Source organism: Rhinopithecus roxellana, chromosome 3 (genome assembly GCF_007565055.1).
Source record: "Rhinopithecus roxellana isolate Shanxi Qingling chromosome 3, ASM756505v1, whole genome shotgun sequence".
Taxonomy (NCBI): Eukaryota; Metazoa; Chordata; class Mammalia; order Primates; family Cercopithecidae; genus Rhinopithecus; species Rhinopithecus roxellana.
The window spans coordinates 72,760,573-72,786,608 of NC_044551.1; the positions used below are offsets into that span (position 1 = coordinate 72,760,573).

At 33.7% G+C, this 26,036-nt stretch overlaps 1 protein-coding gene across 4 annotated transcripts in view; it reads left to right on the forward strand.

The window, feature by feature from the left end:
* The window catches only part of CDH10 (cadherin 10), a 168,995-nt gene extending 145,155 nt beyond the window's left edge, over positions 1-23,840 (forward strand). The window contains exons 7-12 of one of the 4 annotated variants that reach the window (XM_010380197.2): positions 480-733; positions 5,405-5,541; positions 12,075-12,196; positions 17,968-18,076; positions 19,077-19,328; positions 22,791-23,840. In XM_010380197.2, coding sequence (XP_010378499.1) covers positions 480-733; positions 5,405-5,541; positions 12,075-12,196; positions 17,968-18,076; positions 19,077-19,328; positions 22,791-23,281 — 1,365 coding nt within the window. In that variant the 3' untranslated portion in view covers positions 23,282-23,840. The remainder of the gene's footprint in view (positions 1-479; positions 734-5,404; positions 5,542-12,074; positions 12,197-17,967; positions 18,077-19,076; positions 19,329-22,790) is intronic. The other 3 variants (XM_030927406.1, XM_030927408.1, XM_030927407.1) reach the window with 3 other exon arrangements.
* The last annotated feature ends 2,196 nt before the right edge of the window (positions 23,841-26,036 follow it).

Genomic DNA, 26,036 nt, shown 5'->3' on the forward strand with positions numbered 1-26,036 from the left:
CTTTATATTAGTCTCCAGGATTTCATAATGCTTTTATAATATCATAGGCCATTACATTGAATGGAAACATCATGGCATAAATGTAAAAAGGTAACTGCATGTATTTACTTAGAAACATTGAGCAGTAGCTAACACCTCCGCACATGCACATTCACACACAAACACATATAACATCCATCAGCCCATGTTTTGTAATGTTACCACCTATAAGATAGGTTTCAATACCCATCCCAATTTTTCCAAGGTTTAAACTCTCAATTTCCTATGTTCCAAAGTATTACTAATCGAATGCATAAAAAGTAAAAGTTGAATCCTAAATGAAACATGATGATTGTATTATTTGTGGTTGTCTTTTTTATTTATAATTAATGAACTACATAAGAAAACTCAACCACAACTTAAAAATCATATTGTACCTTGGTGGGAGCATATCATCCAATTTCCCTCACTCTAATTTGATGATTTATTTTTTTATACAGCCACTTGACTATGAGAGCCGAAGACTTTATACTCTGAAAGTCGAAGCAGAAAATACCCATGTAGATCCCCGTTTTTATTATCTAGGACCATTTAAAGATACTACCATAGTGAAAATCTCTATAGAAGATGTGGATGAGCCTCCTGTTTTTAGTAGGTCCTCCTATCTGTTTGAAGTTCATGAAGATATTGAAGTTGGCACAATCATTGGTACTGTAATGGCAAGGGACCCAGATTCTATTTCCAGCCCTATTAGGTAAGTGTGCCTTTTAAAAATGGAAACAGCTGAGCTCGGTGGCTCACACCTGTAATCCCAGCACTTTAGGAGGCTGAGGTGGGTGGATCACGAAGTCAGGAGTTCGAGATCAGCCTGGCCAACATAGTGAAACTCCGTCTCTACTAAAGATACAAAAAGTGAGCCAGTTATGGTGGCACACACCTGGAATCCTGGCTACTTGGGAGGCTGAGGCAGGAGATCACTTGAACCTGGGATGCAGAGGTTGCATGAGCTGAGATTATGCCCTTGTACTCCAGCCTAGGCAACAGGGCATGACTCTGTCTCAAAATAAATAAATAAATCGGAAAACAAAATGTAGTTTAAAATGAGAAAAAAAAAAAAAAAAAAGAAGCGGAGATACATATAGAGATCATGAAATTCTATTCAAAACATTTATTGCAATGAAAGATACAAGAGTCCTTCCATAAGTTGTATACAAATATGGTGAGCACAGGCATTTCTAGTAAATTGCCTCTGAATGTTTTTGGGGTGTGGCATGCACGAGCTTCATGGTTTTCTTATTTTTATCATGGCCTTTAGACTGAAATCTTGCTTGTTACACCTGCATGTCTCCTTACGGTGTTTGTTGTTCTGATCCCTGGTACAGATCCAGGGTACTATGTCAACTCTGCATTTACAGTACAACCAAACCACTTTATTTGTGCTTTAAAGGTATTAAATAAAATGTAAGGTTGAATGAGAGAAGTTTTAACAGTTATAAAGTAGGTTGGATGTGCTGGCTCACACCTGTACTCAGCAATTTGGAAGCCACGTTGGACAGATTGCTTAAGCTCAGGGATTCGAAACCAGCCTGGGGAACATACTGAGACCCCGTCTCTATTAAAAAATTTAAAAATTATCCGGGCATGGTGGTGCACACTTACAGTCCCATCTACTCAGGAAGTTAAGATGGGAGGATCACTTGAGCCCAGGAGGTCAAGGCTGCCGTGAGCTGCATTCACACCACAGCTCTCCATTGACAAAGCAATACCCTGTCTCCATGAAAAAAGAAAAAAGTAATTATGATGCTGCAATGTGGGTTATATTATGATATTAGAAACTCCCCTAAATACACAGCCATCAAAGTTGAGAGGATTCTGTTTTGTTTTATGTTTATTTATTCTGCCTTTTTCAAAATATATGAGAACATTCTAGAAAGATGAGTCTTTTTGATTCTTGTTTTCCTTATGACAGCTTAAAAACATATGAAATGTCATAAACTCCTGAAAATGAAAAAAAAAAAGTTTCAGTGACACTTGTTCTATTACTTTAAAGAAATACGTACATTGATATACACTATTCAGTATGAAAATGAACGCTTACCATAATCCGTTAGTCCATCCTGTATTTTGGATTTCATTTGTTTTCTAAATCTCTGCAGGCTAATTTTGCGTGCCCATTTTCTATGTGAACCAGTCAAGTATGAGTTCAGATGGTTATTGTTCACTTTTGGAGTGCACGCTTATCTTTCTCCTACACATGCCACAGCTCATGCAGGAAACTTCTAATTTTATGTGCCACATGACTCGAACCAGTTAAAAATTCTATAGGGTCTGCCATATCTTCAAGTGAAATCATATATTTAATGAATATCTATGTTACTTTTTATTTATATAATTTCACATAAATATGTTTTCTTATATTCACACACAGCATCACAGGTTACATATTGGCAGAAGAAACCTGTACATGCCACATGATGTTCCCATAAATGCCTCTTTCCCAGTTCATTTACCAACGTCTAAATTGCTGCATTCCTTCTGGTTTTTTTTGTTTTTGTTTTTGTTTTTTCCTTTGAAGGTTTTATATAACCAATACACAGGCCTAATTTTCTTCATTAAATACTTACCAAGCATTTTCTTGGCAGAGATTCTAAGGTTTAGCAAGCTGTCTTCTGTGTTTCAGATTTAAAATGGACTTTACAAAATAAAATATAATATTGTTAGTTAAATGTATATTAAGTGGCATACTTAAATTGTAACATCAAGCTATTTCTCCACACAATGAAATAGAATTTAAATCCTCCTATAGACGTATAATTATTATATGTCAAAATATACCTGTGGATATTTAAAATAAAATAAAATGGTTAATGAGGATGCAAGTCTAAAGACTAGGAGGAAAGAATCATCTTATGTATATTATTATTATACATATATTCCTGTTACATATATTATATATATGTATATTATAGTCCTCCTAGGTATAATATTATACATATTATAGCAACAATAGTAACTCCTTTGGTTATCAATGACAGAGGGTATGCCATTAAAGTTGCTGTATACTTTGACTTTATACTAATTTGATGTAGAAAATTTAATGAATATTCTTGGATGTCATTCTTTGGTTAGAACATATATATTCAAAAAGTAGAATAGCCTTACTAATGCAATATGTCATTATGGGAAGAATCATACTTGACATGCTATAAATTGTGTCATATCTTGTCAATGTTAATACACTCTTCAAAGGGATTTTCTTAAATTGTGTGTTCTGGAAATTATTTTAGAAAGGAAAATGAAAGTTAACACACATAACTTTCCAATACAGAATTGCAAGCTATATACTTTGAATCATATTTGTAAAAGAACTGTGATCTCTGTGTATCTGCAAGATAATGTGACATAATGTTTGAAATTTTGTCATTACTTCTTCATTCTGAACTACAAGAAATAATTGAGAAAGAACACACGCCAGACGCGGTGGCTCAAGCCTGTAATCCCAGCACTTTGGGAGGCCGAGACGGGCGGATCACGAGGTCAGGAGATCGAGACCATCCTGGCTAACACAGTGAAACCCCGTCTCTACTAAAAAATACAAAAAACTAGCCGGGCGAGGTGGCGGGCGCCTGTAGTCCCAGCTACTCGGGTGGCTGAGGCAGGAGAATGGCGTGAACCCGGGAGGCGGAGCTTGCAGTGAGCTGAGATCCGGCCACTGCACTCCAGCCTAGGCGACAGAGCAAAACTCCGTCTCAAAAAAAAAAAAAAAAAAAAAAAAAAAAAAAAAAAAAAGAAAGAACACACATGAAATGGATTTAGCAAAATCAGTGATGCATGACAGCAGAGGCTTTTATTGATTTATATATTTCAACTTTATGTCATATTTCTACAGAAATAAGGAACCTTATTATTTGCCAAAATGCCAAATAATTAAGTCATTCTTTCTTTCATTTAACAAATATTTGTGGATCACCATATCAGATATTATTAACATGTTTCTTAAGGACTTCTCAGTCTATTAGAAAAGAAGACTCACAATGAGAATCAAATAATATTCACTGAGTGCCTAGTAGACTTTGATGCTTGGTGTCTTCATGTTTTGTTGTCTGTTTGAGATGTTATATGAAATGAATTCCTAATACAATGTGGTACATGGAAAGATGGTGGTACAGCTGCTTTATGAGTGAAGGGGGGACAGATAGCTTCTGCTTTACATGATCATGAGGGAATACAATGAAGAGGTGAAACTTATGTTAGATCTTTCGGTAATAAAATAATTATTCCAAGTGGAGAGACACAACGATTTTCTTAATATGTGAATGTTAGATATGTAGTTTGATAAAGATAATGAGATTTATTTAAACTACATCAACCAGAATGTTAAATCTAGTTTTAGGCTTTAGAATGACACACAGCAGACCATGCTTGCTATCAAGTTGCAGGATAGTTTGCTGATATTTTTTAAATGCATATAGACATTATTTGATACAGATATATTAAAAACTCTTACCCAAACTTTTCTTTTCTTTTTCTTTCTTTCTTTTTCTTTTTTTCTTTTTTTTGATGGAGTCTCGCTCTGTCACTCAGGCTGGAGTGCAGTGGCATGCATTCTTGGCTCAGTGCAACCTCTGCCTCCCGGGTTCAAGCAATTCTCCTGCTTCAGCCTCTCGAGTAGCTGGGACTACAGGCGTGTGCCACCACACCCAGCTAATTTTTGTATTTTTATTAGAGATGGAATTTTACCATATTGGTCAGGCTGGTCTTGAATTCCTGACCTTGTGATCCACCTACCTGGGCCTCCCAAAGTACTGGGATTACAGGCTTGAGCCCCCGTGCCCGGCCATCCAAAACTTTTCTATTTTTTAAATATTTTGCGTTAAAAGCAATATGTATAATAATGATACAAATAGCTAGGAAATTGAAGCTGCATGAGTGTCATACCATGAAGCTACTAAACACCATAAGAAGTTGACAGTCTATTACTTTGATGAAACTAACATTGTCTTCAATTTCCTAAGAACACATAGCTTCTGGGAATAATCTTTTGCAATAAATCTTTGTATTATTCTTCAGTAGAACTTCCAATAACCAAATAATGTCGGTTGGCAATGTAACTGCCTGTAATTCCAACTGTTTTGTGGCCAAATATATCAAAATCAGTTGAATGAATATGACAAAAGATAATAATTTAAATAACACAAGCATTCAGGAGAATAGCATTTGAATGCAGAGCGAAGTACCAATTTTTGCCTTGAGGAGAATGTATGTGTGCAACTTTGAGAAGTCATTCAAACAATCTACATCCTGGGTCAGCACTGTGTTCTTTCCTGTAATTATCAGTGATATTTGTGTCTTTATATTTCACTGTTTTTTTCCTGTAAACTATTAATAATGCTACCATGTATTTTTTCTTGTCCTCTATGTTCAGATTTTCCTTGGATCGCCATACTGACCTTGACAGAATCTTTAACATTCATTCAGGAAATGGATCTCTTTATACTTCAAAACCTCTTGACCGAGAACTATCTCAGTGGCATAATCTTACTGTTATTGCTGCTGAAATCAGTAAGATGAATTTTATGTATCTAACATATATCTAGATGTTTATGTTTATATATTTTAAGTATTTTAACATATTTTATAGGTTTTATTTTATATTAGAAATAATTCATTCTCATTGGACAGATGAATTGTAATTTTCTCAGCACTTATACTTTTTTTTTTTTTTAATATTTGCTACATCGATACATAGAGAGATACCTATAAGTATTGGTAGAAGATGCAAAAATTTTATTTCTGCCTTCTTGGAGTTTTTGGCTGAACCTCAAAATAACACTGACATAAAACAGATTAACAGACCGGGCACAGTGGCTCACGCCTATAATCCCAGCACTTTGGGAGGCTGAGGTGGGCAGATCACGAGGTCAGGAGATTGAGGCCATCCTGGCTAACACCGTGAAACCCTGTCACTACTAAAAATACCAAAAAAAAAAAAAAAAAAAAAAAAAAAAAAAATTAGCCGGGCATTGTGACGGGCGCCTGTAGTCCCCGCTGCTCTGGAGACTGAGGTAGGAGAATGGCGTAAACACAGGAGGCGGAGCTTGAGGTGAGCTGAGATCGCCCACTGCACTCCAGCCTGGGTGACAGAGCGAGACTCCCTCTCAAAAAAAGAAAAATACCAACCAACCAAACAAACAGACAAACAACAAATAGATTAACAGGACAAAAGCATTTAATATAAATTTTACGTGACATAGGAGCTCTCATAAAGAAATAAAGACCCAATGAAGTGGCAAAACTGTAATGTTTTTATACTAGGATGATAAAGAGAGGCAATTGTGAAAAAGTAATTAAATGTATATGCAGAGCATAAATAAAGATAAAAATTATGTTAACAAAATCTGAATCTGTTTTTATGGAATTTTCTTGGCCTCACTTCCCATTTTTGATGATAAGAATGTTACTTTTCTTCTGGTATAGAGAGGACATCTTCTATATGGGGGTTTTATCTCCTGCTTTCAGGAAGAAAAGGGGAGGAGCAGAACACCCTTTTTACATCTGCTGTTTTTCGTTTTTTTTTTTTTTTAAGTACCTTTAACTCAAAATAATCTGTATGCCAAAATGGCATATTTTGCCACCTTTCCATATATGTAAATGTATATTTAACATTATCTAATAAAAATGAGCTTGAATTATAGACTAAAGATATTATCATTTGTGGAAAAATTAAAAGTATTAAATTTGTCACTCACATACTAATAATTAGGATCTATGCTAAATGCTGGGTATATATGATGCAATTTAATCTTATCAACAAACATGTAGGTAGATATTACAACTTCTCTTTTACAGATGAGGAATCCCAGGTATATATTGTTGATCAGAGTTCACATTAATCATATATGTCAGGTGTCATTCTAAAAAAAAAAGATTTTCTCTTAATATTTTTATTAACCTCCTTTAACAGAGAAGGTACTGAGGCTCTGGGAACTTTAGTAACTGGTCCAAAGTTGTAATGTCAGAGTTAGCACAACTGAGATTTGAAACCATGTCATTTCTAGATTCATTACTTAATTCCACAGCTAATTTACAAAATTGTGTTCACTAAAACCTGATAGATTCAAGTCACATTTGCCTCTAATAGTGAAAGTTCTTGCCCATACTAGGACAATTCATGGGGCCCATTGTAAAATGAAAATGTCAGGTGCTTGTTAAAAGTAAATTAAGAAATGTAAGATGGAGCATTAAAACAAATATGAGTCTCTTCTAAGGGTAAGGCCCTGTGGAACTGCTGGGATCACATGCCCATGAAGCCAGCCCTACTGGCACATGTACATGCAAACCTGTTCAGATTTTCTAATTCCCATGTTGTGATGTATGTGGTGTAGAGCAACTCTTGAACTGTTTTTAAAATAAGCATTAATTAGGGACGGAATCGTTTTTAAAAATTAAGCCCATAAATTTTAGATCTGTAATACTAAGCTGAATCCACAAACACGTATCAACTTCAAGTTATTTATTTGAAGTAACTGCTACAGGCTTTGGAAGGCAAAGCATTGGATGAGGCTGAATCACCAAGTGTCCCAGAGCAACTGAATTAGGCTAGACAGATCATCAGCAATGAACTCAAAGCTTCAGGACAAAGTAATAGATTTAGTGTCTTGCTTACATCTGCCCCTGAAATACAGATTAATCTCAAATGGTCCATTTTTTTTCCATTGTGAGATATAAATATCTGTTTATATCCCCTTGTTCTCTCCATATAATTGCTATATATGACATATAAAAACTAAATACCCTGTGAATTTAGCTTTTGATTTTAAAGCTAACTAAATACTTCCAAGTTTTTATTTTAAAGAAAGTTTTTATTTCTCTATCTGTATCCACATCCCCATAGTTAGATGTACCTAACATGATACAATCTGGTCATGTCAGAATTATGATTGTGCTCTCTGCTTGATTCAATATCCTTATTCAAGCCTAGTGACAAGGAACTGCATTTTCCCTTTCAGATATTTTGTGAGATTTAACTTCTAAAGCTAGTTGAAGTAATTACAATTCTGTAAGAAGCTAAGCTAATTACTTCTTTTTTTAAAGGACTGAATCTTTTTTTTTTTTTGTCCTCAAATAAAATCAATCTGTAGAACAACTGCCAAAAATGCCTACCTGCCAAAGCACAAACAATCAGGATCCCATTATTCTGTTCCGGGCATTAAATGCAATGAGGATGAGAGGGAAAAAACATGTAAGGATTTTTTTCTACTAGATTTTAAACACTGACTTTACAGTCAGTTTGTCATACATCACACCCTGAGCAGGACAGAATGGCGTTCAAATGTACTTCTTACCAATATGTTTTAGGCTTGACTTCTAATCATTTAAGTCTACATTCCATACAAATATATCACATCGTATGGCAGGTACCACTCCAGGTAATTATTTAGTGCATCATATCATGGAATAACTCCTCTTTTCCTTCTGCAAAAATATTTTAAAATGCCATGTGGAGAATAAAACATCTAAAATTAAGGTCACAATCAATGACTTAATAATAAACTTGGGATTTTAGGGCATATTTGTTAGAGAAACCAAAGAGCTCCTCTCACTACAAGTGAAAATTTGACTATAATCATTGCAATACATTCTGAGGACAATAGAACTGAGTTTATGACTAAAGAACTCCATTATCTACACTGTAGTTCTTATTCATAGAAATTCTTACCCAAAGCAGGTAAAACAGTTATATTTTTCTAATGCCTGTGATTTCTAGATAATTATTTAAACTTTCTCCATCGGGAGGCATGAAAAGGCCCGTGGATGCATAGTCATGGCTTCACCGTAGGATATACATTTTACAATCCTTTATTGCTGATCCATTCTTGCTGCAACAGTGTTTCCCTGAAGAACTTTGAGAGAAACTCAGGTGGTAAATATATGCCAACTGCTATTCAGTTTGATTCTTCCTTGGAACACTTTATAATTTTATTTATACATAAGCGACAACGTCTGCCAGCAAAAAAAGATTAGTGTAAGCACTGTTTTTTGAATAGGTGGCTCCAGGCTCGATGCTTTACAAAGCACATTCATCCCTGTGGATTTCGATTTTGATTTTAAGAGCCTTGAGTTATTTGTAAAGATCCCGGAGAATCTCTATATTGTGTGAGGGAAGTGGCTGACGACGCAATTTTTTAGATATGAAACTTTTGTCTCTCCTGGCTCCTGTGGCATCATTAGGAAGTGAATTGTTACCAACAAGGTTCTTTTAATGTCAAGACTTTATATTGAAAGGAAATATTTTGCTACTCACTATATAATTTGGTTAAAGAGCACATTCCAGAAAATATGGAAGAAGTATACCTTCCCACTTTTCTCCATAACAACAAGTAGATAGCAAAAGGTCCATTTGTAGAGAACACCATGGCTCTAGGCATTAGCAAATGATCTGGCTTAGAGGAAGCGAAAAATAATGAGATAGCATTTTTCTCCTTTTTTTTTTCTTTTTTTCTCCTCTCTCCACTTCTTCCCAAATGCACACCTCTGCAGACTCACATGGATGGTAGGAAGGCTAATTAATGTGTTTTTATTAGGTAGATACTTTATGTGGAAAGTATAAGTTTTTAAGTAACATAAGAAAGTAAAGAAGATATAATAATGATAATAAAGATTCTGGTAATGATTATAGTCAATTCATATTGAGTCCTGATCATTAAACTGATACTTTGATAAGAAACTTTCATGCACTAACTCCTATTTTTTTTTTGTTTGTTTGTTTTGTTTTTGAGACGGAGTCTCGCTCTGTTGCCCAGGCTGGAGTGCAGTGGCGCCATCTCGGCTCACTGCAAGTTCTGCCTCCCGGGTTCACGCCATTCTCCTGCCTCAGCCTCCCGAGTAGCTAGGACTACAGGGACCCGCCACCATGCCCGGCTAATTTTTTATATTTTTATTAGAGACTGTGTTTCACCATGTTAGCCCGGATGGTCTCCATCTCCTGACCTCGTGATCCGCCCGCCTCGGCCTCCCAAAGTGCTGGGATTACAGGCGTGAGCCCCTGAGCCCGGCCGCATTAACTCCTAATTTTACAAGTAACTCTGCGAGATTAGAGGTTCTACTTTGATTTTTATTGAGTAAACTAGGACATTGAATACGTGGAGTAAATTGGCCAAAGTAACATAATAAATGAGTGGTGAACTTGTGAGTCAAAGCGACAGCTACGTTAGACTCCAGGGTCTGAATTCTAAACCTCCTGGTACACTAACGAGTGGATAATATGCAACAACATATTAGCAAATATGAAGTTAGAACCTGACAACTGAATACATGTGGGTTCAGTAGACTGCAGTAAGACTTAAAGAAATGGTGAATAAAGGATGCATTTTAAATTTTCTCTGCAAAGAGGGATAAATACACTTCAATTCTGTCTGCCTTTCTTTAATCTCTCTCAGCCTTGTTGACACATCCCTGCTAAGTAGTCTGTTCTTATATATCATTTTTTAAAGTGTTGATTTTAATATTGGAGTAACATTCAATTATATGGACAGAACAAGGGGATATAAATTATTTTTAGTAGTAATATACTTCCTGTTTGTATGTGACCGTATATTTTACCTTTTTATCTGAAAATTATTTAGATTACCTCAAGTCATCAAATAAATTTTACAGGGCTAAATGATATCCACAGCCGATGTTGGTTGAGACCATTTAATAAGGTTGCCGCTGTCCCCTAGCTATTCTGCTATTGTTTTGTTTTGTTTTCTGCTAATTATAGTCTTTATTGCATTATATTGCTCTTCAGCTTCACTTTTCCAAAATTTACACAGAAGCTTAACGATATCCAAAGACTGAGATATTGACATCATAAAAGCTGATGAATATAAACTGAATTTAAAATGTAAACACACTCTCAGCTGGCATAAGTGCCTAGAAAAAATTGCAATTTTAACCAATACCAGGGTTGTTACTCAAAGCTAAGCTAAATAAAGAGGCATTTATATTTTTATTAATTTGCATATCAAAACAAGTTTGAAAATGCATCTTTTTTTTTTTTTTTTTTTTTTTTTTTTTTTTTTTTTTTTTTGAGATGGAGCCCTTGCTGGAATGCAGTGGCACGATCTCAGCTCACTGCAGCTTCTGCCTCCTGGGCTCAAGTGATTCTCCTGCCTCAGCCTCCCAAGTAGCTGAGATTACAGGCTCTCGTCACAACACATGGCTATTTTTTGTATTTTTTTTTAAAGAGATAGGGTTTCACCATGCTGGCCAGGCTGGTCTCGAACTCCTGATCTCAAGTGATGCACCTGTCTCAGCCTCCCAAAATGCTGGGATTACAGCCGTGAGCTATCGTGACCAGCCAGAAATGCATCTTTCTATGTGAGAACTTTGATGCTGTTGATTTCAGCATTTGTTGCAAAAGGTATGATTAGTATGCAATGTCTTACTACTGAGCTAATTTGTGACAATAGATTGTAATGCAAAATTGAGCTAGATTGTTGAGATGGTACCAGCAATAACTATATTAATAAAATATTTGAATCTTCATATTTCGTCATAAATTTTTCAACTAGTTTGTAAAGTAAGTAGCCATATAATAAAATTTTCAAACAGAAATTTGAGAGCAGTTGTTGAAATACACTTTGGTGATAAAACTAGTCACAAATGTAGGTTTTATGACAGTTATCACTTACGAGCAAATGACCTTGGATAAATTACCAATTTATTTAAAACTATTTCTTCATCCAAAAAATATAGGTAAAAATTAAATGGTACAATGAAATATAACAAGGATTTAATAAATAAGTGTTCTTATTTTATATATTTGGACAATAAGAACACAAATATAGTGTGAACTCAATTATACTGGCTTGTACTTTTAACATGATTTTCCAAAATAATAATAGTACCCTTGTGCTCAATGATAACTGAATCCATGACTACTTAATTAGGCTCTGCAGTAATTTTCTTTATTGCATTTGCTCATTATGTTAGTAGAATGATTGCAATGCTTATTTATATGTGAGCACTTCATATCCACAAGATGCCTGTATAAATTAACTTTGATGCAAAAATTTGTCTTCCTAAACAATATTTTTCTTCCCCTTTTCTAGACAATCCCAAAGAGACAACACGCGTCGCTGTTTTTGTGAGAATTTTGGATGTTAATGACAATGCCCCACAGTTTGCTGTGTTCTATGACACTTTTGTATGTGAAAATGCCAGACCAGGGCAGGTAAGCACCTACAGGATTAAAACTATGGAAAGATTTTAACTGTCTGCGAAATATTTTGTTTTCAAAATCCTGAGAGGAAAGAATACACAGGGATGGAGACATTCGTATACAGTCCCGATATCATTTTTAAAAACCGCAACTGATGTTTTTAAAGGTGAAAGCGTTTTTAAAAGCCGTATACCAGGTTTCATATTTCCTTTGTAAAGTTCTAATGCATAATAAAATTTTATTGTTGCCACAAAAGTCGAAATTAAGAAGAAATAACTACTTTCAAAACTTTCAAAAACAAAGACAAGCAAACCCCTAAGACCTCCTGCTGTGTCATTAAGTAACTACTGATACCTGCTAGAGAGATGAGAGATGAATGCTGTGGAAAACCAGAGACAAATGTACGGGAGCAGCAGAATATTTAATCACTATTCTGATGTGTACAGATATGGGTTTGCATCGGGGCAGCAGAATTTGCTCCTTAGACTTACACGTTGCATTTCATCATTACAGCAACATATGAAGTGCTTAATGACTTGGCTTTAGTACTTTAAAACATTTTTTCTGCATCAGCTTTGTTTATAATTCTGTAAGTCTTTTCCTCAGTGGACTCGTTTTGTTGATTGAAAAGCTCCAGTGTATATGGCTGAAAGAGAATGCTCTTAATTGGTTTGAGTGCTATCTTCACAGAAGGAAGCTGCGTGGTATAAATAATAATTGGGAATCAAATGTGTTTTATTAAAAAAAGGAAGCATCATGAAATTGTATTATGTTTTGACATTATTTGATACTCTTTATAAACATCAATGTCATTGTTACATTTTTATGCAAATTATATTGCGGAATAATTCAAATTCTTCCTTTTGAAGATTCTAACAAGGATTCAATAGCCTGTCTGTTGTCTGAATATGGTAAAATTGCTGCAATTTGATTCATTTTTTTTTAACTTGAAAATGTTATGGAAATGTATCATTTGAAATATTTAAATGACTTAGCTGCTTCCCACTTACTACTTAATGAAACAGTGCACGCCCCGAAAATACCATTACAAATCATCCTCTGCTTGGCAGGCTCAGCATGATATACACTGAAGTCTTTTCTCTAAGAGATAAATTACCCACTTTGCTACTGCTGCATACATTGCTCCCTCTATGGTTATTCTATTTGATTTTCAAAAGATATCTTTTCAGAGCATTCAAGTCATTATAAATACTGATTTACAAATGTATTCAAAATATACAAAATGGAAAGTATGTTTGTTTATTTTCCTTCTGCCGATTTTCTTTTTAACTGTAACTGGCTCACAATGTCTCCATACCTTTTGGACATTTAAAAAACAGCTGGCATATTGAAGGAAAATAATCAAATAAAAGATGATTTCAATAAAAAGGGAATTAGCCTGTCTTGACCCACCTGATAGGAAGAGGATGATTAATATTTTTTTGTCGAATTGGCGGCCTATGCAATAGCCTCCCATACAGGCAAATTCTAATAACACCAGTTTGTTAGATGTCACTTTGGTCTCATAGGCTGAAAAATGCCTTGGTTAAACTAAACTGTGATATATTAAGGGATGAAATTCTAGGTTATGACATCCTAGCAGGCAAAATCAAAGTGGTAATTTGATAAAATTCTTGTTCAGAGCCTTTTTAAAATTAATTTGTTAGCTCTGACTCCCCTTCTCCTAGGAAAGCAGAAGAATGTCAGTGTTTCAAGGTGTGCTTTAGTTACTTATGGTGTATCTCAATCCACCCAACACTCCTCTGAATTAACTGCTCCTTAAGAGTAGCACTTAAGAGTGACACGGACATGGAAAATAATCCATTCATTTGGTTGTGGACAAAATGAGGTGACAAATAAAACTAATGACCATTCCCTGCTCTTGCCTATTTTCTGATCTAAGGGTAGGATTTCTCCTTGGAAATGTTGCAACTTTTAACTGATGTAATATTAATAATCCCCTCCTGCGCCTGAACTAGGCGGCTTGACCCTTTACCTTTTCCATCACAGAGAGAGTCAGAGGACCTCAGCAAAAGAGAGGACAGAGGGCTGGCTCTTTTTTTTTTTTTTCTTTTTTTTTTGAGACGGGGTCTCGCTGTGTCTCCCAGACTGGAGTGCAGTGGCGCGATCTCGGCTCACTGCAAACTCCGCCTCCCGTGTTTACGCCATTCTCCTGCCTCAGCCTCCCGAGCAGCTGGAACTACAGACAACCGCCACCTCGCCCGACTAATTTTTTGTATTTTTAGTAGAGACAGAGTTTCACCGTGTTAGCCAGGATGGTCTCGATCTCCTAACCTCGTGATCCACCCGCCTCAGCCTCCCAAAGTGCCGGGATTACAGGCGTGAGCCACCATGCCCGGCCAGGGCTGGCTCTTTTTGTTTTTCATTCTGTCTTGTCTCACTCATGCCTACTCCTGGAGTCAGTAAAATATATTTTAAGTAAATAAAATACATTTTAATAATTTTAATCTTCATGGAAAGAATTTAATACCACAGATTTCCCAAGGTGTCTCTCTAGGGAGAGATGCTGCTTACCTTTGCCTTCAATAGTATCTATGTGACTTATCAAACCACATGCCAACTAACAACAGATATCAAACCAAATGGCAACTAAGCCTTTAAGAAATCAAAAATATCCCATTACATATTTTCCATAGAAAAAGCTAAAACATATTAAAACTTAACCAGTTTTCTAACTTTAAATATCTTAAAACCCATTCATTCTTCCAGATAACATAATAATATGATCATTGAAACATTCCTCAAGTTGATTTAAGATTATTTTAGAACAGCCCAGTGAAAACAGAAATCAATTCTATTCTTATTACTTCCCTGACAACTGAAAAGGGTGCAACAGTGCTTTTTTTTTTGTTTTTTTGAGAAGGAGCCTGTCTGTTGCCAGGCTGGAGTGCAGTGAGTGGCATGATCTCAGCTCACTGCAACCTCCACCTCCTGGATTCGGTTCAAGCGATTCTCCTCACTCAGCTTCCCAAGTAGCTGGTACTACAGGCACATGCCACCATGCCTGCCTGATCTTTTTTTGTATTTTAGTAGAGACAGGGTTTCACCATATTGGCCAGGATGGTCTCGATCTCCTGACCTTGTGATCTGCCCACCTTGTCCTCCCAAAGATTACAGGCGTGAGCCACGGCACCCGGCCAAAAGGATGCATTTTACCAGCACAAAGGAAATGTTCTCAATAACAGAAACTCCAAGGCTTCCCACAGAAAAAGCTAAAACGTATTAAAACTTAACCAGTTTTCTAACTTTAAATATCTTAAAACCCATTCATTGTTCCAGACACCATAATAATGTGATCACTGAAACATTCCTCAAGTTGTTTTAAGATTATTTTAGAATAGTCCAGTGAAAATAGAAATCAATTATATTGTTGCTAAGGAGATAAAATGTAAATGACTTATCTGTGTACTTTTCTTCATATGCTCAAAACAAATACTGGAAATCACTAGTTTCTGTTTGTTTGTTTCTTAATTGTGGCAAACTCTTTTATTGGAAATGGATCAAAATGAGTTTTTCTCCAGGACAAAAAAAGACAGTGGATATTTACAGAGAGAGCCAGGGAAAATAATTTTACCTCCTTGTTGCCAAATTCTGATATCTGTTACCAGTCTTCATGGCATATTTACCAAAACAAAAGCATTGTGATTTTTAATATATGGTTGAAGATTGAGAGGTAAATTCAGGATATGAAGAAGTTGAACACTAGAAGTAATGTCTCAAAGGAAAAAAAAAAACCTATTATCTTGTAAAGGATATAAGTGCCTGCATCTGCAATAGTGAAGTCTTATGGTCATAAAAATATATTGTAATGTAATATAGATTCTGTAACATATGATTTTGTTTGTATCATCTCTACGAGTTTGACTTACCCCTTTTATAATATTCATTGAAAATGTATAAATTAACTACTGATCTTTAAATCAATAGTGCTATAATATTTGATTAAAATAGCACATTTTAAAGATTTTAATATTAATTTTTAAAATTTCTTATAGATATAGGTAAAGATGTTGCCATTTGTTTTTTGAACTGCATTATTTTGATCCATAAAAATAAATTGAAATTATACTTTATAAGTTTATTTTGAGGGAAAATATACAGTTGGAAATTTATATTTATTTTGAGACGTTTGAGTTTCCATTTTCAAAGGCCATTAGCCCTATTTTTACATTTCCATCACTTTTTGTGTCTGTATGTGAATGTTAAAATATTAATCTTAATGACTAAGGATTTCTAGTAGTCTACTGTCTTTTTTGATGTTACTCCATTTATGTCATTTTTTCCTCTTCAATATATTCTTATAAATCATTATTTGAAAACGAAATCCTTAAGAGTATATTTGACAGACAAGAAATCAGTCAAGAAATGTTTTTTCACTGAATTGACATATCTTAAGAAGTATTAGTTAACAATATTTTGACTTTATTAATTTTAATAGATTTATATTCTTGCTTTTTTATAATTCTCTCTTATATTTAATTTTAAGTTACAATTAAAATTTAGTCAAATAATTATGTTGCTATGTTTTTAAAATGTACTTTTGAAATAATTCAAAGTTTTAAATGATGTGTTTCTTGCTGCTTATTTCTAGGCAATAAATATACATCTTTGTGTCCAATTATATTTCTTGTATCCTTTTGAAATAAATGGTTAGGGTTGTAATTAAATAGGCTAATACCACAAATACATCACATTTTCGTTGCTCTAAGACATTTTAAAAGACAAGTATTCTAATACAGATAGTTGTAATAATTTCTTTATTTCTTGTAATTTTTTACATATTATTTTTAACTTGAAATCACTTGTTAAACCAACAAAACATCAGCAACAAATATTTTAATCCAACATCCACATAACATTGAGTTTAATGCAGTAAAAAAGTATATTCCTTTTGGTTAAGAATTAATATCACTATATAAGCATCAGTGTACATATTTAACAACTTTTGAGGCTGTCTTCAAAATTAAAATATGTGAAACATATACGAATTGTATTATAAATATACGTTAAAGAACAAAAGGAATACAGATGCAAAAAAACCCTAATATTACATATACATATACATCTTACATTCATATTTGTATATTAATCATATATGTCCAAAGCAGTGATCTGATTATGTATTGGAGCTAAATTGTGTACTTTGCTACCATATAGCTTCTTGTGTTTTCTCTTACCGTAAAATCAATCAGAGTTTACCCTTTTAAAATAATTACCACATAATATACATATGTTGAATTTTTAAAATACAATTTTACTGAAAGTGTAAGTTAATTGAACTTGGACTGTCAAAGTTTCTAATCATGTTTAAGACTGTTAAAAAGTAATATATAACATTACCTATAAAATCTCTACATTCCTCAATCATTTTTCATTTTATTTTTGGGGAGAAGCAAAACATAGTCACAATAATTTCCTAAATTTTTCTGACATTAGAAAAACTCTTCCATATCACTGTGCAAATGCATATAAAATAATCTCATTTTAAGTGCTATTTCTAAATTAACAAAACCCCAAATAATATATTTTTGTTTACCATCTTGAAGTAAAGGGTACGATCCAAAAGAGATAGAGATGAGAGAGGGAGAGATTATTAAAATCAAAGTAATAATAAAAAGATGGTTTAACTCAAGGATACATTCACAAGAAATAAAAGTCAATTATTTTGAACAACTTTAGACAACATGAAGATCTTAAAAAGGTGCAGATTATACTCATGGATAAGAGATATATTGATGAGATATATTTTTCTCTTTCTGCAGCTAATACAGACTATAAGTGCAGTAGACAAAGATGACCCTTTAGGTGGACAGAAATTTTTTTTCAGTTTAGCTGCTGTCAATCCAAACTTCACAGTACAGGATAATGAAGGTAAATTTTAGAACTTGTTCGCTATGACTTATGGTGATATTAACAGGAAATGTCCCTAATGTAATCATTGCAATATATATGCCATGTCAATCTATTGATCTGAATTATACAATTTTGTTTTAATCGAGTATTTAATGACATATTTAGTAAATCCTTATTGGGCAATGTGTACTCTCTTCAATTTTAAAATAATAAAATATGTGAAAGAGGTCTCTTTATGGATGTTAAGGAAATGATTGAGTCTTGATAAGATTAGAAAGGCTGGAAATAATTCTTACAACAATAATATAGGACACATAGGGTAGAGAAATGAATGATTCAGTAAGACTCTCAAGCAGACTTCAGTGAGATTTAGCAGCAGCAGATTCACCAAAGCCAAATATGCACAAGGGAGTGAAAAGAATGAGTGAAAAGAATGAGAAGTAGCCTGTGAGGTGATTCAGTACAAAGGCATTGTTACAAAGGTACTGTTGCAATGGCAAGATGTATGCCTCTTGAAGGTTAAAAAACCTTCCTCTTCTTCGTTATTGATTTAAAACGTGCAACAACGCGTGAAATTTACCTAATCCATTTCTTCCTGAATGTTGGATTGATGTGTGTTCTGCATTGTGTAAGCACACACACAGATGCACATAAATTTAAAAAACACACATTTAGTATGGTTTTTCTCTTAGTATGCAAAATAAGTTTTTTGAAAAGAGAAAGCAATTGTTATCTATGTAATCTTCATAAATGATTCACTTATAAAAATTTACCACTTTGAAAACAGTACTGAGGAATTATGTGAAAACCTAATAAATAAACAATTCATAGTATATTTTTCAAAGTAATTATTTGTCTTATCTATATATTAATTGCATTGGACTTATTTTTTAGGAAAATGTATATCAATTTTATTTTTTACATAAATACGTTTTTATTTATACATTAAACCTTGGTTATCACATTGGGAAAAATGTACTATCCCAAACCAATTGTAATATTTTAAAATTTATTTTAGATAATACTGCCAGAATCTTAACCAGAAAAAATGGATTCAATAGACATGAAATCAGTACCTATCTCTTGCCTGTGGTGATATCAGACAATGATTATCCAATTCAGAGCAGCACAGGCACACTGACCATTCGAGTGTGTGCTTGTGACAGCCAAGGCAACATGCAATCCTGCAGTGCTGAAGCCCTGCTCCTCCCTGCTGGCCTCAGCACGGGGGCCTTGATCGCCATCCTCCTCTGCATCATCATTCTACTGGGTAAGAAACCTTAAAACAATGGGAACATTTTCTAGGCTCTTTAGTATGTTTTTGAAGAAGAATCGTTGCTATTAAAATCCCTTTCCCAAAACCAATCCCAAATTTTAAGATAGACATAAATTAGCTATGTGATATTCTTTATATTAAAATATTTTATTTGATCAGAATATATAAGAATATATAAAGAATTTTTGTTGTAGTCATAGTAATAGCGAAACTTTACCTCATGAGGCCTAGAATCATTGTAATGTGAATCAAAATATTTAGAAAAAACAACTATCTTTCACCACAATGCAGTAAACAAAGGAAAAGTCAAGAAGAATGAATGCAGAATGGCTTGTGTAGGAGCTTGGAAATTTGAGAGACAAAATTCTTGCTAGCCATGCTGAATGTTCTGATGGAATTAAGAGATCTTTAGAACCTGAGTCCAGTGAACAAATGAAAGGAGACACATCAGTGGCCAGGACTCCAATTATTTTATTGCTGGCCCATTATTTTCCTCCTGAGTGGTGTAGTAACAGAGTCTGGGGCAATGGTTCTTCTGGAACATCTTGCATACAGGAATCAAGTAAGAGTTGGAAGAGATGAAAGATAAATAGTAGGGTCTCAAACCGCAACTCTGGAAGGTAGACTTTAATCAATCTCAACAAGACTAAAAACAACAAAGACAAAGGTTAAGTTGATAACATTTGTTAGCATAGCCATTCAAAAACTTGATATAGAAACACTTCCCATCAGCATTCCTGTATTCAATAATTGCTAACTTTTCATACATACAAAATAAAGTAAAACTTTAGCATTTGTTTTAAATATTAAAATAATGTAGACAATAATAAATTGTAGCAATATTTCTATGATTACAAAAAGAGAGCACGTTTTTGTATGAAGTTAAGGCCTGCAACAACAAAAAATGGATTAAAAATATTTCCACGTTCTTTATTTGATTTGATTATGTCTACTTCATTCTATAGAAGTTTCCATTTTTCTACTTTTATCATAGCACTTATGCACTTTCACTCTGTCTTTAAATAGCAGTAAGGTAAATTACTTATGACAGATAAATCATTGAATGGATGATTCGAACAATTCTAGATTAGATTTTTATCTAGTTCAGGAAATGAGAACGTGCATATTAAAAAATACACATTTTATAATTTGTTACTATGAAATGAAATCCAGAACAAAACTTTTCTCTGTACCACAAAAAAATATATGCCTCATTTTATTTCATAGAATGAGAATTTGGTATAATTCTGTTTTTATAATTTGACTTACCATTAATACAACAAACATTGAGGAAAAATTAATAAATGTGCTTTACAATAGTTGAATCCACAATTGCAAATATGAGTAATATAAATATTTATTTGGGGGATTTATACTTTAAGTCATATAGAAAACTTGTTCTATTAAAATATGCAATTAAAATGAAAGTCTCTAGTATGAATAATATTAATGGTGGTAAGTTTTTAGTATGTGTTTACTGTGTTTCAGACTCTGCTCTGTCACTGGCACTTTGCCATGACAACCTTTTTCACAAAAAATATCTGGCATGTGTGGTGTCATTTTCATTTTATGCATAATGAAACTGAAAATTCAAAATATTCTGAATATTTTCCAAGGTCACATAATTTCTGAGTGTTTGAGCTAAGGTACCTTGGTATTAGTGTATCCAGAGATCGTGTGGAATCTGTATTTCCACTTTTATTATGGCTGGATGGAGGCCTCACTATCTTACATACTCACCAAAATAATATTAAAATAGATTTTTACCTGATTTACTTTCCCCTCAAACAATGATACTTCATTTTATAATCAGGAGCAGACTGCTTTTAACTGCTTTTGAATTAAAATCAGTTTAAGTATTCTCTCTAGTTTTGTTAGTTTAAACCTATTTTTATATTTCTATTACCCTAATCAAAAAACATTCAAGAAAAAGGGAAATGAACTTGAACTTGGAGCAAATCGTAATGAGTTGTCATTATTCTCAACATTAGAAGGGTTTTGCTGAGCAAGGTCATTTGGTTGATGATAAATAATCTGAGATTTAAAATCTTTACACGTTTTTATGTGCATAAATAATTGAATTTAGGCAAAATAAAATGGCATATTTTCTTAAAAGCTTGAAGAAGACACTTTTTAAAAAGCTCTGCCTATTTGCTTTTTAATTACTTGGACAAGAACACTTATCAATGGCTAAAACTTTCTTTTTCATGACATTAAAATAGTTTATTGTTTGCCTTCTCACACAGGTTGAAGACAGACTAGTCTATGCGTTCGATGTTAAAACAGAAAACATAACTTAATACCCCTTCATATAATAATGTAATTAATTACATAATCTTTAAATGTGTGTTCAAAGAAGGTAAATCAATACTTGTATCAATATTTCTTCTGATACACACACACACACACACACACACACACATATCTCCAGTAAGAGTCTTCCCATCTTTGTCTAACTGAGTTCACACTTTTTCCCTCGAATCCTTTTAAAGGTTGAGGATCAAAATGTTTGGAAATAATGATTAAGGGTGAGAAACTCTACTGCAATCAGAAGAATTTGATACTAACTTTCTCTTATCATTTATGCTATTACCACTGTTATGATTATGAATATTGTCTCTCATTGAAGTGAGAAAATGTCCTTTTTGAGCAATACACTTTTCTATTGTGAATCTAGCCAAGATTCATAATTTTGGGGGGGAGTTAATCCAGTGTTGTAATTTGAGAAATTTACTCTTTGCCATCTTGTAACCTAACAATGTTTTTGGGGGGGTCTCATGCAAGGTATATATTTTCATGGAAACCTTAGAAATTTCTAAATCCATCTAACTCTAAATAATTGTTTTTTTTTTCCCAATAATTACAGCATTCTTTTAATAAAGTAAAAAAAATATGTAAGTTCATCAGCAAAGCTATTTAACAGAAGTCAGTACTCAATATCTTGTGAAGGATGTTGCTTTTTACTATTGTGTAAAGGCTTTGAAAAAAGTAAGCCTCAGGTTGTCCTTTTAAATTATCTTACTTGAAGCTGAATTCAATTTGTATAGATTTATACACACAAATTTTATATAGCATCTTATGTTCCTTATTTAATGCAAAAGATAAATATTATCTGTACAATGAGGAACCTTTTTAAATGGTTCCTAGAAAAATAAAGTGTCAGTCACTATATTTAAGGAATATGTTATGTTGCTTTAAAAATAAGTCACTGTATTTAAGGAATATTTTACGTTGCTTCAAAAATAAATTAGAAACACTGATCTTAAACACCACCCACCCTTGCTAAACCCTTCAGCATCTCCCCTGACACCTCCCCCAAACTGTGGGAAGCATAAAATTAATCTGAAAGTCTAACCTGTTATAGAAAGCCTGGGTAACTTAAACTCCTTTATAGTATTTCCACTTCTTACAGTGTTTTGAACGGACGTCTAATGTATCTTCTTGTCTTTTTTCAAGTTATAGTAGTACTGTTTGCAGCTCTGAAAAGACAGCGAAAAAAAGAGCCTCTGATCTTGTCAAAAGAAGATATCAGAGACAACATTGTGAGCTATAACGATGAGGGTGGTGGAGAGGAGGACACCCAGGCCTTTGATATCGGCACCCTGAGGAATCCTGCAGCCATTGAGGAAAAAAAGCTCCGGCGAGATATTATTCCAGAAACGCTATTTATTCCTCGGAGGACTCCTACAGCTCCAGATAACACGGACGTCCGGGATTTCATTAATGAAAGGCTAAAAGAGCACGACCTTGACCCCACCGCACCCCCATACGACTCACTTGCAACCTATGCTTATGAAGGAAATGATTCCATTGCTGAATCTCTGAGTTCATTAGAATCAGGTACTACTGAAGGAGACCAAAACTACGATTACCTCCGAGAATGGGGCCCTCGGTTTAATAAGCTAGCAGAAATGTATGGTGGTGGGGAAAGTGACAAAGACTCTTAACGTAGGATATATGTTCTGTTCAAACAAGAGAAAGTAACTATACCCATGCTGTCTCCACTTCACAATATTTGATATTCAGGAGGTTTTTCCTGCCAGTCAGCACAATTTTTTTTTCCCATTTACTTCTTAATTTGTTCATTAATTACATTAATTCTTTCCTGTAGGATGTCTCATGGAATATATACAACATTTTATTTAATCACTTCCAAGAGCCAAAGCTATGGAAATACAGTGTTGTCCATCTTAGTAAATAAAAGATAATTTCAGAAACATGAACAGGATAGTTCTCCCTTAAGCAACCTCACAAACAAGCCGCTTCTGTTAGATACATGTCCTGCCCTTGCAAATGAAGCTTTTAAAAAGGTGAAGAAAAATTTTAAGGTATATCCTGTTCTGTACATTAAATTTAAAAAAATGTACATGTGGTGTTAGTAGGTGTGATATGCAACCTGGTATACAGACATTTGTGCAATTTCATTTCATCAAATTCTATCTGCTAATGTTTTATATTTATATTTTTGTATTTATTTTTAAAAAAATAAACCAGTTTTTACAACTACTTTGTCTGTAGCTTCTTTTTTTTCCCTAGGATGGAAGACTTTCTCCCTGAACTAAATATCTTGATACAAAATTACCTTACATACAGGTAAGAACACAATGTCATTATCATTAGCATTGAAAATACTAACCAAATTAATATGATTTAGGTAAGAATTATTTTTCCAATGAGTTTTGATACGCTGTGGTATGTGGAAAACTCTTCATATACAAAATGATAGTCATTTATAAAACACATAAAAATTTGCCATTTAAACAACTTAAAACATGACCATCCTTATGCTAAATATCCCAAGACACCAGCAATGCAGTAATTTCATTTTGTTTATGTTCACTAAAATCATACCTGAAAGAATAAAACATTTTCTCATTTTTTATGGCATTCATGCCATTAAAGTTTATAGAGAATAATAGTTCAGACAGATTTCAGACTAAAATAATCCTTTAATGGAAAATATACTTACCTCCCATGGTGACTTTGAAAATGCCTACTAATGACAGTAATAATGCAGAATATTCCATTAAGACATAGCTTTACAATTATATCAAGATTTTAAAAGCCATGATGCATCTGCTTGTAACAAAGCCTGCTTTTCTGTCAATGATTCCATAGAAAGCAAGAAAATAAAAATAAAAAAAAAGTAAAACATTGGCAGCTAATTATCCAGAGTTCCTAAGGATCATGAAAGTTAGCTGACACTAACTGATTCCTTATTTCTCAACCTCCACAACATGATTTATTTATAAAAGGAGCACTTTGTTGGACATAGGCTAGGAAACCACATTCCCTGCTGAGTATATTGTAAATAATACCAAAGATCTATGTGCTCTCTACTTAGTGAAAACGCTGTGCTTTTCGATTGAATCAAGGTGCAATACTGATGTGTCCTTAAAGTAGAATTATTTCAATCTTATTAAATGGTAATATTTTCCCAACTTCCTGACTGAAAGGGCCCCACATCACTCTGAACACAGATATTTTTGTTTGCATGTTAGCCTGATTATAAAAGAAAAAAAAAACATATATTCTAGTTAAAAATACAGTCGTGTGACAAGGCTAAATGATAACACGATTTGGCAGACTTCCTCTTTTCCAAGAACCCATTCATTGTTACTGAAGGTTAGGTGTCAAAAGGACAAAGTTTAAGGAACAAAAAAAGTTTGATCATATATGTTGAACTAAACAGAGAGAAAATCCTCAATATCCTAAAAGGACTACTCATTAAAAACAAAATCAGTTAACAATGGAAAAATTAAAAAAGGTACAAATTGTAAGAATTTTATATTAGATATGATTCAAAATATACATTTGATTAAAATTACCTTTACAATTTACAGCATTAGTTATTTTTATTAATACTTGATGTTAATATTTGGAATTCTTATGTGGATAATTTTAAGTTTCCTCATTTATGTAATTTTAAAGTAACATGAACTTGCTATCATTTATTGTATCATTCTGGTTTTTATTAAATTAAAGGACTAATCTTTAACATCATCCAATCTAGGTTTACAATAATTCTCATTAGGGAGATTGAGTAACAGGCTTCTTTGTCGATATAAGGCCTATGTCGCAGAGAAATTATTCCGTAACAGCCATCTTACTTGTTGATACTGAAGGGGATATGTTAAAAATTAATTGGTGATCCTGAAATGTAAAATGTATGCCTATAATTACCTGCTAAAACTCTCTCAATAATTTCCCTGCCATTGTGCTCTCCCAACGGAGAGAAAGGAATGGCCAATATGCAGATTATTCTATGCCCCAAATCTCCTTTACATGGGGACTGGGGCAACCCTCTCTCAGTATCACTGATTTCATTGACAAATGTGGGCTTTTCTTTTATTCATCTTCTTACACCGTCATTCATCACATATTTTTTGAGCAGCTATTATAAAATCAAGTGATGTTTTAAACACTAGAGATGTAATAAATCATAGATTATTCTTTTATATTACTGCATGATTTTTCTATTAATTAAAATTAAAATATTGCAAAATAGTTAACACAATATCTAACTTGTACTATTATTAATTTTTCTTTTTCTTTTTTTTTTTTTTTTTTTTTTTTTTGAGACAGGGTCTCACTCTTTCTTTTGCCCAGGCTGGAGTGCAATGATTTGATCACTGCTCACTGCAGCCTCTACCTCCCAAGCTTACACAGCCCTCCCACCTCAGCCTCTCAATAGCTGGCAGT